The following is a 15395-nucleotide window of genomic DNA, read 5'->3' as shown; positions in this document are numbered from 1 at the left end:
GTGAAAAACTTTCTTAGTCCTCTGCTCGTGTATATAAATGTTTCTGAGGCATATTCTGAATTTCATCATTTCCTTTTTTTAAAGATTTTATTTATTTATTTGAGAGAGAGAGAATATGAGAGAGAGCAGGAGAGAGGGGAAGTCAGAGGGAGAAGTAGACTCCCCGCTGAGCAGGGAGCCCAACACGAGGATCCCAGGACTCTAAGATCATGACCTGGGCCAAAGGCAGTTGCTTAACCAAATGAGCCACCCAGGTGCCCCTGAATTTCATCATTTCTGTTCAGCCACACCTAGTTGAAGCTCTTGGAGACTGAAGCCTAATCCAGCGCTGCCATGGTTCTTTCCAAGCACCTGCTGTCTTGGTGTATTTGGGCTGCTATAACAGAATACCATAAACAATGTGGCTTATAAACGACAGAAATGTATTTCTCCCAGTTCTGGAGGCTAGGACATCCAAGATCAAGATGTCAGTGGATTCACCGTCTCATAAGAACTTCCTGGTTCATAGACAGCCATCTTCTCCCTGTGCCTTCACATGGAAGAAGGGGCAAGGGAGCTCTCTTCGGGTCTCTTTTGTAAGGTCCTACGTTCATTTATAAGAGCTCCTCATTACCTAATGATCTCTCAAAGGCCCCACCTCCTAATATCATCACATGAAGCATTAGAATTTAACATACACAAATGTTTGGGAGGACACAAATATTGAGTTTTTAACAGGTGCCCTTCGAGGCTGTGACCAGCAGGCTTTGAAAGCAGAGAAGAAGATGGTTCATTCATTGCTCAAACACACACATACATGTATGAGACTAGAGAAAAGTATCTAAAATAGGCCATCAGAGCCAGGAACCAGAGGTGAATTTTAGAAGCTGATATAGTCAAACTTGAATCAAAAAATGAAAATGAGATGTTGGTGCATTGAGCACTGAGTAGTAGTGTGCACTTATTTCAATGTTCAAAAAATGGTGGTATACATTAGGAGTATGTTGACGTGAATGGGTTGAGCCAACAGAAAGCCAGAACAGACTGCATCCCCTACTCAGAACCCTAATGAATTTCACCAGAGATGCTTGTTAGAGCCCAAATCTTTTGTATGCAGTCTGGCATAAGAAAGCCTCCTCAGGTGTCCCTTAGTAGCTTGGTGGGAATAGTGTTCTGTACACCAGTCAGTGAAACAACACAGTACAATCCTCTGCTTGGGAAAATAGAAGCACCTGATGGACAAAGCAAATGTTGAGTACAGAATGCTGTCCCAAGTGGGCTGTCTCCCTGGCTCTTTGGGAAACCCTCTCTGCCTCTCCTGGTGTTAGGGTAGCTCATTCATTTATTAATTCAATTACTAAAAATAAAAAGTAATCTCTTGAATCATGCTTATTCTATGTGAGCCATCATGCTAAGCTCTTTTCTCATACTGTCACATTTAATCCATGCCGTGATCCTATTATCCTAGTTGACAGATGAGGAAATAGAGTCACAGAGATGTCACTGACTTTTCCAAGATGACACAAACATTATGTCAAAATCATAATGTGAATCCAAGCCATCCAGCTCCATAATCTTAACCACAGCACTATCCTGACTCTAATGAAGAACTGTTTGTTGAGCCAGATACCACTGGTCCCAGCAATTATGCTAAATCCACATTCTTATAAATCCTGGAAACAAGTCTCCATCACCAATTGTCACCTGTCTCCATCACTTCCTGGTGACCTGGCAGTTCTCCAGCATGGCTGGCCTGAGAGGCTTCAGTTGACCATCTTACCCCTCCCCATTACTGAATGATCCCTTGTTTTGCAAAGCCATTCATTCCCTCTTCATCCTTGCACCTCTCAATCACTGAACAAGAAAAAACATACTCATTCCCTTACTCATATATTCATTTAATAAATGTTCACTGAGTACTTACTAGGAGCCATGATCTGTGCTGGATCACATGGACAGTAGCATATAAGAGAGGCAACATGATACCCTCTTAAAACTCACAGTCTGATGGGGAAAAGGAACCAAGGAGATAAGTTAAAAAAAAAAACAAATTAAATGTCTATCAATGGATAAACAAAGTTGTGGTATATAAATATAATGGAATCTGATCATAAGGAGGGAGGAATGAAGAACTGCCACATGATACAGCATGGGCAAACCTCAAAAACGTTATGCTAAGAGAAAGAGGACAGACACAAAGGGTCACAGTGTATGATTAATTTAAATGAAATATGAGAACAGGCAAATCCATGGGGACAGAAAGTAGACTAGTGGATGCCTAGAGCAGGGTGGGGAGTCTGGTGGGGGGGGTAGGAATAGGAAGTGACTGCTGATGGGTATAGGGTTTTATTGGGGATGATGAAAATGTTGTGGACCTAGATAGAGCTGGTGGTTACACAACACCATAAATATCCTAAATGCCTCTGAATTGTGTGCTTTAACATCATTAATTTTATTAATGAGAATTTCATCTCACAAAAAAAAAAAAAAAAGACAATTGGTTAAGTGTCTGACTCTTGGTTTTGGCTCAGGTCATGATCTCAGGGTCCTGGGATCCAGTCCCCTATCAGTCTCTGTGCTCAGCAGGGAGTCTGCTTGAGAATTCTCTCTCCCTCTCCCTCTGTCCCAGCCTCCACTCGTGTGCTCTCTCTCCCTCTCTCAAATAAATAAATAAATTTTAAAAAAGAAAAGAAAACAAATAAAATGATCACAGCATGTAACTACATCTATTCCTTCATCACATGTATACTGAGAACCTACCATACACCATGAGCTGTGCCAGGCATTTGAGAGCAAGTTTCCTTCTAGGGGAGGTGGGGGAAGATCACAAAGTAAAAGGATACAAATGGATAAGAGACTTTCAGGTAGTAATGAGTGCTATGAAGATACTGTATGAAGGAACTGTAAGACTAAGACAGATACTTTTGTGTAAGTAGACAAGGAATACCTATCTAAGTGGTGAGACCTCCTTAAAGGACACAAAGAACCAAGCCAGGCAAAAATCTTAAGGGAAATAGATCTGAGCAAAAGATAATAGCATATGCAAAGGCCCTAGGCTAGGAACTAGCGCAATGTGTTAGAGGCATTCAAAGATACCCAGGGAAGCTAGAGCACAGTGAGTGGGCCTGGGGATGGGAAGTAGAAGGTGAGTTAGTTCAGGGAAGTGAGAAAAGTCAGATCATGCAGAGCTTTGTGAGTAAAGAATTTGGATTTTGTTCTAAGTACAGTGACATTCACTTAAGAGTTTTAAGTAAGAAAATGATGTGCTCTAGTTTAAAATATGGTGCTGTCTGTGGTGTGGAGAATTAATTGGAGGAGACTGGGAAGGCAGGTATAGGCAGAGAGATCATGTAAATGAGACATGAGAATGGGAGCAAGAATAAGAATTGATTGTTGGAATGCCTGGTGGCTCAGCCTGTTGAGTGTCCGACTATTTATTTCAACTCAGGTTATGATCTCAGAGTCATGAGATAAAGCTGCAAGTCTAGCTCTACACTCAGCACAGAGTCTGCTTGAGATTCTCTCTCTCCCTCTCCATCTGCCCGTCTCCACGCTCACACACACTCTCTTTCTCTATCTAAATAAATGAATAAAATCTTTGAAAAAAAAATAATGTTGGTGGTAGCAATGGAGAAAAGGATGATCATCCTGGGGATACATTTTTAAAGTAGGGCTGGCAGAACTTGTTAATGTGTTGGCTACAGACATGAAAAATTAAGGAAGCTTCTAACTTTTTAACATAAGCAACTGGGGTGAACCGTGTGTCAACTGTCAGGTCAAGCAATACTAGTGGAGGAAAAGATCAGGAAGATTATGCAAAAGTTTGGTTTTGGACCTGTTAAGTTGGAGGTACCTACCAAATGCTCAAGTAAAAATGCCACTGCTAGAAAGAAACAAACAAAATGATGTGGTAGAGACTAATGGGAGAGGGATGGAGAGTTGTCCTCTCTTTTTTCTTCCCCAGACTCTAACCTGCTTCCTATGTTGAAGAAAATCCACATCAGATAAGTCTCAGTAGGACATTAAGTTCTCCTTCCTGCCATAGAAACAGGAAGTTCAGACATGACTCACTTTCCCAGCTTCCCTTGCAGCAAGGGCATGGCCATGTGATACAGGTTCAACCAGTTAGAGGCTGCCAGCTTAGACCAGAAAAGCAAAGAAGCAGATGCCACAGACAGGTGACTCCCTGCTCTGGCGGCCTCCAAGACAGATAACACAGATGAGAGCATGATGTTCTCAAGAGCCACAGCATGTCTTTTTGTTTATTGGATGTGATTCTGACTGCGAGGCCATCTTTTCTGTTTCTGTGGCTTGCACAGAAAAAAAAAAAAAAGAAAAGAAAAGAAAAAAGAAAGAAAAAAAAAGAATCCTGAGTGATGGGAAAGAAGAGTTGGGCTTAACGATAGTACTAACGAAAGAGCCTTTTGACATAGTGATACTTAAGCTGGGTTTTGAAGATTGGCGAAGAGTCACCCTTGGAAAGGACCTGGAAAGGAGTACGCCACCCAAACGAACCATGAGTGTGAGGCTCTGGGGTGGGAAAGCACTTAGTGTGCCCCAAGGGCTGGAAGAAGGTCTATGTTGCTGGGGATAGGAAGGAACAGAGAGAGATGTGCTAAATGAGGTCGGCTTCCTCAAGGAGCCAGGATTCCAAACCAGATTCCAAGCCACCCTGGCCGCGTTCCAAAGCAAAGACGCCTCTCTGCAGCCTTTCCCCTCCCCCACCTGTGGAACTGCTTCTGCGCTGTTGCCCCCGTCGTCATGGTGATGGGCACTCCGTTTCACTCGCTGTTCAGGCCAGGAAGGAGTTGGTCGGTCTTTGGGAGTCCCTGCCCCTCCCTGTGGAGGCGCTGGGGCCAGGCCGAGATAGCAAGCAGGGACAATGCCCGTGTTGGTACCCCCAGCTGAGCACAGCCAGGACACGCGCGTAGGGACTCGAGCATGGCGCGAGGCAGCCAAATCCATCATGCAGAAGGCGCACCACCTGACCGACCGCTGCGGGCAGGAGGCAGTGACCATGTGGCAACCCAAGGACAGCGTGAGGGATCCGCACGTGGCGCGCCACCTCTGCCGCGCTGCCTACATCCTGCCCTGGCGCTTCCGCGTGGAGATGCTCAAGGGTGGCGGCACCTTAGAGAAGCCGCCGCCGGGCGAGGGCGTCACGCTGTGGAAAGGCAAGATGAAGCCCCCCGCCTGGCACGCCCGCCTGCCACTGCCCTTGCACCGCGATGCGCGGGCCCTGCAGACTGCGGAGGTGGTGCACGCGCACGCGCGCGGGGCGCGCCTCACAGCTGCCCGCCTGTGCCGTGCGCAGCACCAGATCAATGGGCAGCTGCGGCTGCTGCTTCGGCAGCGGGAGGCTACGGACCGCAGGCTCAGCGAAGTGCGCAAAGGCCTGCTCATTAACCAGCAGAGCGGCAAGCTTCGGGGCTACCGGCCCAAGTCCGAGAAGGTGGGACCATCTCCCCTGCCCTCTCAGAGCCCGAGGCCTCAGCTCCCAGATGCTTGGCCGGGGGGTAAGACCCCTCCCCATAGAGAGAACGCCCACCTGCACCCCAGGCCCCAGCTCCCAGAGAGTGAGGGCACGAGAAGATGAGGACGCTCCCAAGAGGAGATGCCTCGATTCCGAGCCCAGAGGGTGACCTCCCGAGGGGATGAGATCCTCAGCCCCCTTCCCTCAAAGAGAGTGTCTATTCCAGTCCTCCAGCCCAAGAGAGAAGGTGGGACTCTGAATCAGACTAGATGAAATTCTTCCCAAACAGCAACCACAGCCCCCAGGTCAGGTATGAAATCACCCACCCACCCCCAAGCCCAGAAAGTGAGACCCTCCCATGGGCTCAAGACCCTCAATGTCCCAATTCCAGTGAAAACATACCCAAAGCCCCACACTGAGGAGAGTGGGTGATGTCCTCATCCTAACTCATGAAACTCTGCTCAAAATGGTGTTTTGTTCTGTTTTGTTTTTTAAGATTTTTATTTATTTGAGAAAGAGAGAGCAAGCAGGGGGACAGGCAGGGACAAGCAGACTCTGCACAGAGCATGGAGCCCAATGTGGGGTTCAATCTCAAGATCTTGAGATCACGACCTGACTGAAATCAAGAGTCTGGCACTTAATGGACTGAGCCACCCAAGCATCCCTCCTTAAAATGATTTTTTAAATCCCAAGTCCTCCCCCAAAGCGTCAGAATGTGAGAAACCCTCCTCAGGGTTTTTCTAGGGAGAAGAGACCAGGTTCTGCCTACCGGTTGAAACCCTCGGACTCCAAGCCCCTGCACCTGAGAACTACTAAGTCCCTAGCCAGAGAAAAGAGTGAGAGCCTTAGTCTCAGCCCTGATGAAATCCTCCCCCTAAAGTGAAACTGCAGACCATCATCCCAAAAGTGGGGAACACTCCCAACCTCCCTAAGGAGACATGAAAACCCCACACACCAGGTGAGATTCCTACCCCCAGCGCCCAAATCCAGATAGTAAGAACCCAAAAAGGCAACTCCTCATCATTTCTGTGATGAGTCCCCTCTACTTCTGGTCAGGGAGAAAGGATAAGACCATCACCAAGGAAAGGGGACCCCCAACCCCAGAGAATGAGAACAGCCTCCCCCCAAATCACCTCCATCCCATCTCACTGGACTCCTATCCATAAAAGGGAGAAGCTCCCAGCCCTACTCTCTAAAGCATAAGACCCACCCCAAGTGAGAGGCCCCTTGAAAGAATAAAGCCTTCTCAGATGAGGTCCCCAAAGAGTGAGAACACCCCCAACTCCATTCTCCAAACTTGAAGTTGATGGAGTTAGCAAACCCTCTACTGTCTTCGAAGGAGAAATCTCCCTCCAGCCCCCTCTGGAAGATGTGAGAGATTCTTTCCTTGTTTTCTAGGTCCCTGACAAAGCTGACAGTATGCTTAACTGGGAGAAGGAGGAGCTAAAGAGCATGAAGAGGAAGATGGAAAAAGATATGGAAAAATCAGAGACCCTGCTCAAGGTTGAGAATACCTAGGACCAAGTTGGGAGGGCTGGAGTTAGACCGAATAGGTGAACTGCTCTCACCTTGGGGACTGTAGCCACAGCAAACTCTCAACCCACTGCCCTGACATTCCTTGTATTACCACTTTGTGCAATGGGAAAACTGAGGCTCTGAGAGATAGAGTTGGGCCCCAAAATAACAATGAACACCCTTCTCTGTAGTGCCCTGTGCAGTCACTGAGTTAACTTTTTTTAAGATTTTATTTCTTTATTTGACAGAGATCACAAGTAGGCAGAGAGGCAGGCAGAGAGAAAGGAGGAAGCAGGCTCCCTGCTGAGCAGAGAGCCCAATGTGGGGCTTGATTCCAGGACCCCGGGATCATGACCTGAGCTAAAGGCAGAGGCTTTAAACCACTGAGCCACCCAGGCGCCCCCCGAGTTAACTTCTTAAAACTCTTCTGTGAAATATGAATTATGATCCCCTCATTAGAGATAGGGAAAGTGAGGCTCAGAGAGACACAGACTCACCCAAGGCATAGGGCTGGCCAACAGCAGGGCAGTAGCTTCAGCTCAGGCTTCTTTTTGTTTCCCATCTTTACCAAGGTATAACTGACCATTTAAAATTGGATATATTTTACACAACTTGATGATTTGATAAATGTATGCATTGTGAAATAATCACCATAATCAAAGTAATTAACATATTCATCACATCACATAGTTACCTTTATGTTTGTATGGTGAGAACACTTAGGATCCAAACTCTTACTCTGAAATACAATCTGAGGGTTTTGAAGGGGGTGGGTGGGAGGTTGGGGGAACCAGGTGGTGGGTATTAGAGAGGGCACGGATTGCATGGAGCACTGGGTGTGGTGCAAAACCAATGAATACTGTTACGCTGAAAAGAAATTTTAAAAAAAAAGATCCAAACTCTTAGCAAATTTCAATTATAAAATACAGTGTTGTTTTCTATAGTCACATTGTTCTATATTAGATCTCCAGAACTTAATCATCTTGCAGAGCTAAAACTTTGCGCCCTTGACCAGCATCTCCCCATTTCTCCCTCCCAGGCCCTAGCAACCACCATTCTATGCTCTGGCACTATGAATTTGACTTTTAGATATAAGTCAACTATAATTGAGATACTTCTGCATTTGACTTATTTCACTTAGCCTAATAATGAACCTCCAGCCTCATCTATGTTGTCACAAATGACAAGCTGTCCTTTTTTAAGGCTGAATAATATTCCATTGTATATATTTTATTATATACATATTACATTATATATTCTATATCATATACTGTTATTCTATATTAACATAATACATAATATATAATTACAAAATATTGTAACATATATTAGTTATTACCTATTATATAACTTGTGTTATATATTATATTATATATTAATATATTCTATAACAATATAGTATAGCTTTATACTGTATATTATAACATATCCTATATAAGGTGTTCTATATATACTAATATATAGTATACTGTATACTGCAATATAATACCTAATATATAACATGTATAATATATATATTATCTTTAATACATATTAATTATAATTATCTTATATTTTTATATATTATATTATAATATATTATACCATAATATATTATAATTACATAATTTATTATTATAAATTTTACATGGCTTCCACATGATATAAAATATAATTATATTATGTAATGTCATCATATAATTATTATACAATTATTGCATACTATATCATACTACATATAATATAATTTCTATAAATGATATATATAACACAATGTATTATATAAAATATTACATATTATAATACTATATCATTTTATATCATTATTTATAATATATTATGATATCAATGTTTTGATTAATACACTAATATTGTAATAATATATTTCACATTTTCTTTATCCACTCATCTGTCAAGAGACACTTAGATTGTTTCCACATCTTAGATATTGTGGAAAATGCTGAAATGAACGTGGAGTACAGCTATCTCTTTGAGACCCTGATCTTCTTTGGATATATACCAGGAAGTGGGAAAACTTCCTTATGATTCAGGTCAGGTCTTGAGCCTAGCTCTTTACACTGTAATATGTGTTCAGTCTTTGTTGGCTCCAGCCAGAGGTGGTCTGTCACTACATCCTTCATTCTTGCAATAAGGACTTCTTTATGAGGGCACTAATAGAGGTGAGAGGGCGGCCAAGTTTGATGGAGTCTTTGGAACTGGTTTAAGTTAGCTGGTAACCTGTGTGTGCTTTTGACTCAACTATTTGACAAATATTAATCCAAAATCCTGGTGTCTGGGCTCCATGCTTGGCATTGGGGACAAAGACAGAGCTGGCCTTGCCCTCACAGAATTCACGTTATAAGGACATTCAAATAAGAGACAGATCAGGGTAGTGGGTGAGGTTGGGGGAGGAAATTAAGGAGCTGGTACACCACTGTCCGTGGTGCTGAACCCTTTTGGCGCTCACCCCACCGACTCCCCAGGCCACTGTCATATTCCTTTAAATCTGGTGAGTCCTGAAAAATCCTTCAAGAAAGTCCAAAACTGACAAGGGAGAAGACCCTGAGGGTGGACCCTGTAGGGAAGGGTTTGCAAGAGAGAAATGGGAATGGAGATTTGGGGGGAAAAGAGACATAGATGGAAACTGAGAAGGGCTACTGGAGAGGCCTGATGTACATATTTCTGGAGAAAAATTCTTACAACCCAACAGACCTGTTTCAGTGTCAGATCATGAATGCAAATTGGCATTCAGAAATTTCCCAGTGGTCTCACCATGTGTGTCTAGAAGGTTTCTTGTCCCACTGGGCAAGTTATTTCATACTTTCTCTTGCTTCAAACCTCTCTCCAGCTCTCTGTTTTCCTCATTCTCAGTGAATGACCCCAGTGCATGGAAGCCACTAAAGGGAATCTCTCTCATTATTCCCTACCAATGATATAATTCCATCTACCTCTGTATCCACTTTCTCCCCATCCTCCTGCAACACCAATACTTCCATCTTTATTGGATTATTCTCACCAGTGAACAAAAGGGGAATTATTCTCTAATGGGCACAGATCTGTTTGGGATGATGAAAAAAAAGTTCTGGAAATGGATAGTGGCAGTGAACTCTACACTGAACTCTACACTGAACTCTACACTTAATGGTTAAAACGGCAAATTTTGGGGGTGCCTGGGTGGCTCAGTGGGTTAGGCCTCTGCCTTCAGCTCAGGTCATGATCCCAGGGTACTGGGATCAAGCCCCGCATCGGGCTCTCTGCTCAGCGGGGAGCCTGCTTCCTCCTCTCTCTCTGCCTGCCTCTCTGCCTACTTGTGATCTCTCTGTCCAATAAATAAATAAAAAATCTTTTTAAAAAGAAAAGGCAAATTTTGTTGTCTATTTAATCACACACACACACACACACACACACACACACACACACACAATCTCTGGATCCCATGCACCCCTCCAGATAATCTCCATTTCTCTGACCCCCTCATTAGCGCATCTTGTCTACACATGTTGACCCCATCACTTCTTTTGGGCAGGAACTGGATCAGTTTTCCCCACTGCATTCCCCACTCCCTGCTACATTGCCCAGGACAGGGGAGGAACTTGATGAATATTTGAATAAATGAATGATCTTTTAAATCTATTTTTTACTCAAATGGATGAAACCCAAAGAGATTATATTCAGCAGAAGAAGCTAGACATAGGATACACACTGTGTGGTTCCATTTATATGAAGTTCTAGATTTCAAAAGCATTTTCTTGAAGAGCTGAATAGTAAATATTTTAGGCTTCGTGCAAAATGCAGTCTCTGTTACAACTGCTCAAATAGGCCAGTGTAGCAAAAACAGCCAGAGAAAACATACGCAAGAATGAGCATGGCTGTATTCTATTAAAGTTTTAGTTACAAAAAGAGGTAGCCATTTCATAGGCTGTAGTTTATGGACACCTAAAGAACAGGCAAAACAAATCAGCAAGGCAGCTCTACTAAGGGATGAGGGAAGGGACACCAGGGATATTTTTGGGGTGATGGAAATATTCTATATCTTGATGAGGGTGGTATTTACATATGGATATATGTATATTTATATGTGGATAATATATAAATAAATATATATTTTATGTATTATATATTATGTGTTACAAATACAGAATAAATACATAATATATTATATAAATACATAATGTATTATGAATACAAAATGTATTACAAATACATACCATAAATACATAATAAATATATAATATATAAACACTATATAAATTTATAATATATATCCACATATAAATACATAATAAATATATATAACTCCCTATATAAATACATAATAAATATATATACATTTATATATGGATATGTACACACAAAAGACTTGTTTTTTTTTTATTTTCAGCACAACAGTATTCATTATTTTTGCACCGCACCCAGTGCTCTATGCAATCCATGCCGTCTATAAGACCCACCACCTGGGTTCCCTTATTAATTACAGTTTGCATTGTTGATCTTTCCTCCATCCTTGTACTTTGGCAGTCTGTGTCTTTAAAGTGGCTTCCTTGTTGAGAGAAAATATTTGGGTCTTGCTTGTGCTTCATTCTGGCAATATCTGCCTTTTAGTAGAGTCCTTAGATCATTTATAGGTAATGTAATTATTTAATTTGATGTACAACTGATGTACATCCTGTTATGTTTTTCTATTTTGTCTATTTTTGCTCCTTTCCCATCCCTTAATGTGATGATTCATGCCCTCTGTTGAAATTTTTTTCTTAGTCTCTCATTTCATTTCCACCCATGATTGTGTTTTACTTTTTAAAATTGCCATATAACCTTTATTTTCCATTTTATTAAACTGTATGGTAACATTTCCCATATAAATAGTATTTTTATATTTAAAAAGTTTTATGCAAGATATTTATTAAATATTATATCATTTTCAAGACAATAATTACAATAAATTTCCTTCTATTTATTTTTTTATTTTTTTATTAATTTATTTATTTTCAGAAAAACAGTATTATTTTTTCACCACACCCAGTGCTCCATGCAATCCGTGCCCTCTGTAATACCCACCAGGTGGTACTGTCATTTGCAAATATCTTCTCCCATAAAAGACTTGTTTTAACGTGTGGAGATATATATATGATTTATATGGATAAATATATGGGTATATATGGATCTATATACAAAATACTTGTTTTAATATAACTTTCAAATAACAGCAAGTATCAAAAAAATGCAATATGCTTCATTTTATAATGGCAGAAGTGGGATTTGAATGGGAGTAGGAGTTCAGAAGAGATAGATGTTGGTGAGGGAGATACTCAGAAGACAGCTGAGGGCTCCCAATGCTAATAAGAGCAGAGAAGAGACCCTGAGGCTAGGGGAGGGGATCTGCCTTGAAGGCAGCTGAGGAGCAAAGGACTGGTACAGGAAAACTATACATGTAGGTTCAGCCAGTGCCACCTCTCCCCTTTACAGGTGGAACAACTGAAGGGGGGGTTGGTTCTTACAGTGCCCAAGCAAAGCCAGGCACAGAACCCAAAAGAAAATAACACCCAGGACAGGGAAGCCACCACTGGTCCCTTCACCTCCTCCCCTTTCCACCCAGGGATCATTGAAGGCTTCTGGGCAGGAGGAGGGGTTTGGAGAGTGTCTGAACTTCCACCTGGAAGTCAGTTCTTTCTCCCAGTAACAATACCTGGAGAGGGTCAGTTTGGAGCTGGAAATGTTTTGCAGCCCCAGCAGAGAAATTTCTTCCAGCCACCTCTGGCAACCTCCCCACTCACACTCTGCCTTTTTCTCTGCCCCTCTCTGCTTCCTTCCCCCCAGGCCCTGGCATCCTGCCGTGACACTCTGGCCTTCTGCTGCAAGGAGAGGCTCCAAGCTGTGGACCTAATGAATCAGCCACTGGATAAAGTTCTGGAGCAGGCTGGCCGTCACTCCTGGGTGAACCTCTCCCACATCCCTTCCGTGCGCCCTCAGGGCCAGAAAACACCTCCCCCAGACCCTGTGGGCACCTATACCCCAGGTAAGCCCCCACAGAAAGGAGTCCATTGTTGTAGGTACCCTTGGGTGCCCACTAGGCCTCTGCTTCTCAGCCACTGCCTTCTCTGGGGAAATCCCCCTGCTCCCGACCAAGTGAGAAGACTGAGAACCCATATCCATTGAGGCCATGTTCTTTCTTTTTTTTTTTTAATATTTATTTATTTGACAGAGAGATAGATCACAAGCAGGCAGAGAGGCAGGCAGAGAGAGAGGGAAGCTGACTCCCCGCTGAGCAGACAGCCGGATGCGGGGCTCGATCCCAGGACCCTGAGATAATGACCCGAGCTGAAGGCAGAGGCTTTAACCCATTGAGCCACCCAGGCGCCCCGAGGCCACGTTCTTGATTAGCTCTTGCCTTTGCACAGTCCTGCTTCCCACACACCTGCAGGTGAGCACTCCTTCAGTCAATCTGGGACACTACTTAGGCCAACTCCACAAACAGCCCCTCCCCTGGACTTGCTACAATTCCTTCAGTAAACCCCCTCACCCAGGGCCCAACACAACCTGAGCATAGAAAGGGGGACTCAGACAACCAGGATGGGGAAAAGGAGGCCTTGGTTCTCCACGCATGACCCCATCCTGCCCGCAGAGTGCGCCACGGCGCTGGACGAAGCCAAGCGACTGTTGATGGAGTCCAAGGACACCTTGCTGGAAATGACAAAGAACGAGGAGGATGTCCAGGAACAACAAGAAGAGATAAGCAATCGCGTGTGCGCCTCTCTGGCACAGAAGATGCGTGAGACCTTGGAACTAAAGGTAGGAGCGGCGTGTGCTACTCGTAGTTTGTGGCAGGAGACTCGGGTGGACTAGAGCTGACTACAGAGAGAGGGACCCAGGAGCAGGGGAGTCCGGAAGCCAATGTGACCCCTCTGTGCTCCCGCCCACCCAGGAAAGAATGAATATGACCTTAGGACTAATGAGGGGAACTATCCATCGGTGCACGAAATTCAGCCAGGAAATGTACATCACTCGTGGCCTAATCAAGGTGTGCTGGGGCGCAAGAGTGTGCGGGGGTAGGGCCGGGATTGCTCGCCTAGCCTGGGCCTCACTGCTCCTCCGACCACACTCCGCCAGGGTCCTGTGTCAAAACGTCACCTGGAGACTCGAGAGAAACTGGATAGACCTCTGGTTCGAGTGTACCAGAGACACGTGGGCACCCAACTCCCCGAAGCCTCGCGCCTCGCCCAGGTACCCCCTCGGTGGCCCCTTCCTCGCCTTCCCCGGCCTCTCTAGGCACAGCCCCATCCCGGTTAACACCCCTTCCTCAAGCACATCTGACCCAGGTCTGCAAGTCCTTCAATTCCCATGAGAAGGGGGCCCTCTGGTATCCACACCTGTCTCAAAAAATTCTTCTCAACCTCTATCCGCCTCACCCCCCCTCATGATACGGCCCTCTTTCAGCCTAACTCCTTCATGCACTCCTTGCCCAGATGCTCTCCCGCATCCCAGGCCCGCCGGGTCGCAGGTTCTTTCAGGGGCTTCTGGCGCAAGCGTGTTACCCCCAATCTCTGCGAGTCCCGCCTCTCCTCCGGTGCTCCTTCCCAGGCCGGGACCTTCCGCAAGCACACGTGGCCCAGGTGTGCTCCTCCCCTTCTGAGGCCCGCCCCTTCTTAAAGATGTGCTCCTTTCACACGCACATCTGGCCCAGGCGTGTTAGCCCACCCCCGACTGTGCCGCGCTGCCCTTGCTCCGTCCGGTTCGCCCGGCCCACAGCACAGTCCCGCTCCTTCCCCAGGGTACTGACAAGCTGCAGCGCCACATCTCGCACGTGGAAAAAAACCTGAAGGAGCTGCTCGCCACGCACAAGAACCTCACCGGGAGCCTCAAATGCAAGAAGATCGGGTATGAAGTGGACTACAATGTAGTGCGCTTGCGCCTCCGCCAGCGGCACCCGCACATGTGCTATGAGCAGGCGCAGCGCCTGGTCAACGACTGGGACCCGCGCACGCCGCCCCGCGCCGAGCCGGACGCTGCCTCCAAGTGACAGACTCGCCCCCTGCAGCAGCCTTCCGGCCCAGTTCTGGGTGGACCTGAGGAGCTGAGACTTACAGATCAATGGCCCTCCCCCTACCCTCCCTCAAAACATCCTCTAGCAGAATTATAATAAAAATGACAATAATTACCATTTATTAGGCACCTACTGTACATCAATCACTTACCCTACAACACCTTATGGGCAGTGTATCCTGGGAGTTAACAGGCTGGATCTGGGCGCCAGATTTCTAGGGTTCAAATCCCAGCTCCCCAATTTCAACTGTGTAGCCTTGGGCAAGTCACTGTCCCTCTCTGGCCTCAGTGTCTTCACCAGTAAAATGGAAAGAATTACAGCATCCACCTCAAAGTCTTGTCATAAGAATACCGTGTAAGACTTGTAGAATGGTGACTGCCCAATGTTACACAGCTACTAAATAGAAGAGCT

General features: G+C 45.0%; 1 protein-coding gene across 1 annotated transcript; it reads left to right on the top strand.

The window, feature by feature from the left end:
• Positions 1-4493: 4493 nt before the first annotated feature.
• TEKTL1 (tektin like 1) lies at positions 4494-15082 on the top strand. The gene is made up of 7 exons (XM_082709893.1): positions 4494-5431; positions 6851-6955; positions 12761-12959; positions 13566-13732; positions 13866-13961; positions 14051-14164; positions 14712-15082. The coding sequence occupies exons 1-7, from the start codon at positions 4862-4864 to the stop codon at positions 14958-14960; spliced, it is 1500 nt and encodes a 499-aa protein (XP_082566019.1). The 5' UTR covers positions 4494-4861; the 3' UTR covers positions 14961-15082.
• Positions 15083-15395: the final 313 nt, after the last annotated feature.

The sequence above is a fragment of the Mustela nivalis genome, assembly GCF_964662115.1.
Source record: "Mustela nivalis genome assembly, chromosome: 1".
NCBI lineage: Eukaryota > Metazoa > Chordata > Mammalia > Carnivora > Mustelidae > Mustela > Mustela nivalis.
Note: the sequence above shows the minus strand (reverse complement) of the source record. Positions and strands in the feature narration are given on the sequence as shown.

Excerpts from the sequence above, each read along its gene's own strand:
- TEKTL1 (XM_082709893.1), top strand. The coding sequence starts at position 4,862 with ATGCCCGTGTTGGTACCCCCAGCTGAGCACAGCCAGGACACGCGCGTA. Across the intron at positions 12,960-13,565 it reads TGTGGGCACCTATACCCCAG|AGTGCGCCACGGCGCTGGAC; the intron begins GTAAGCCCCCAC and ends TCCTGCCCGCAG. Across the intron at positions 13,733-13,865 it reads GTGAGACCTTGGAACTAAAG|GAAAGAATGAATATGACCTT; the intron begins GTAGGAGCGGCG and ends CCGCCCACCCAG.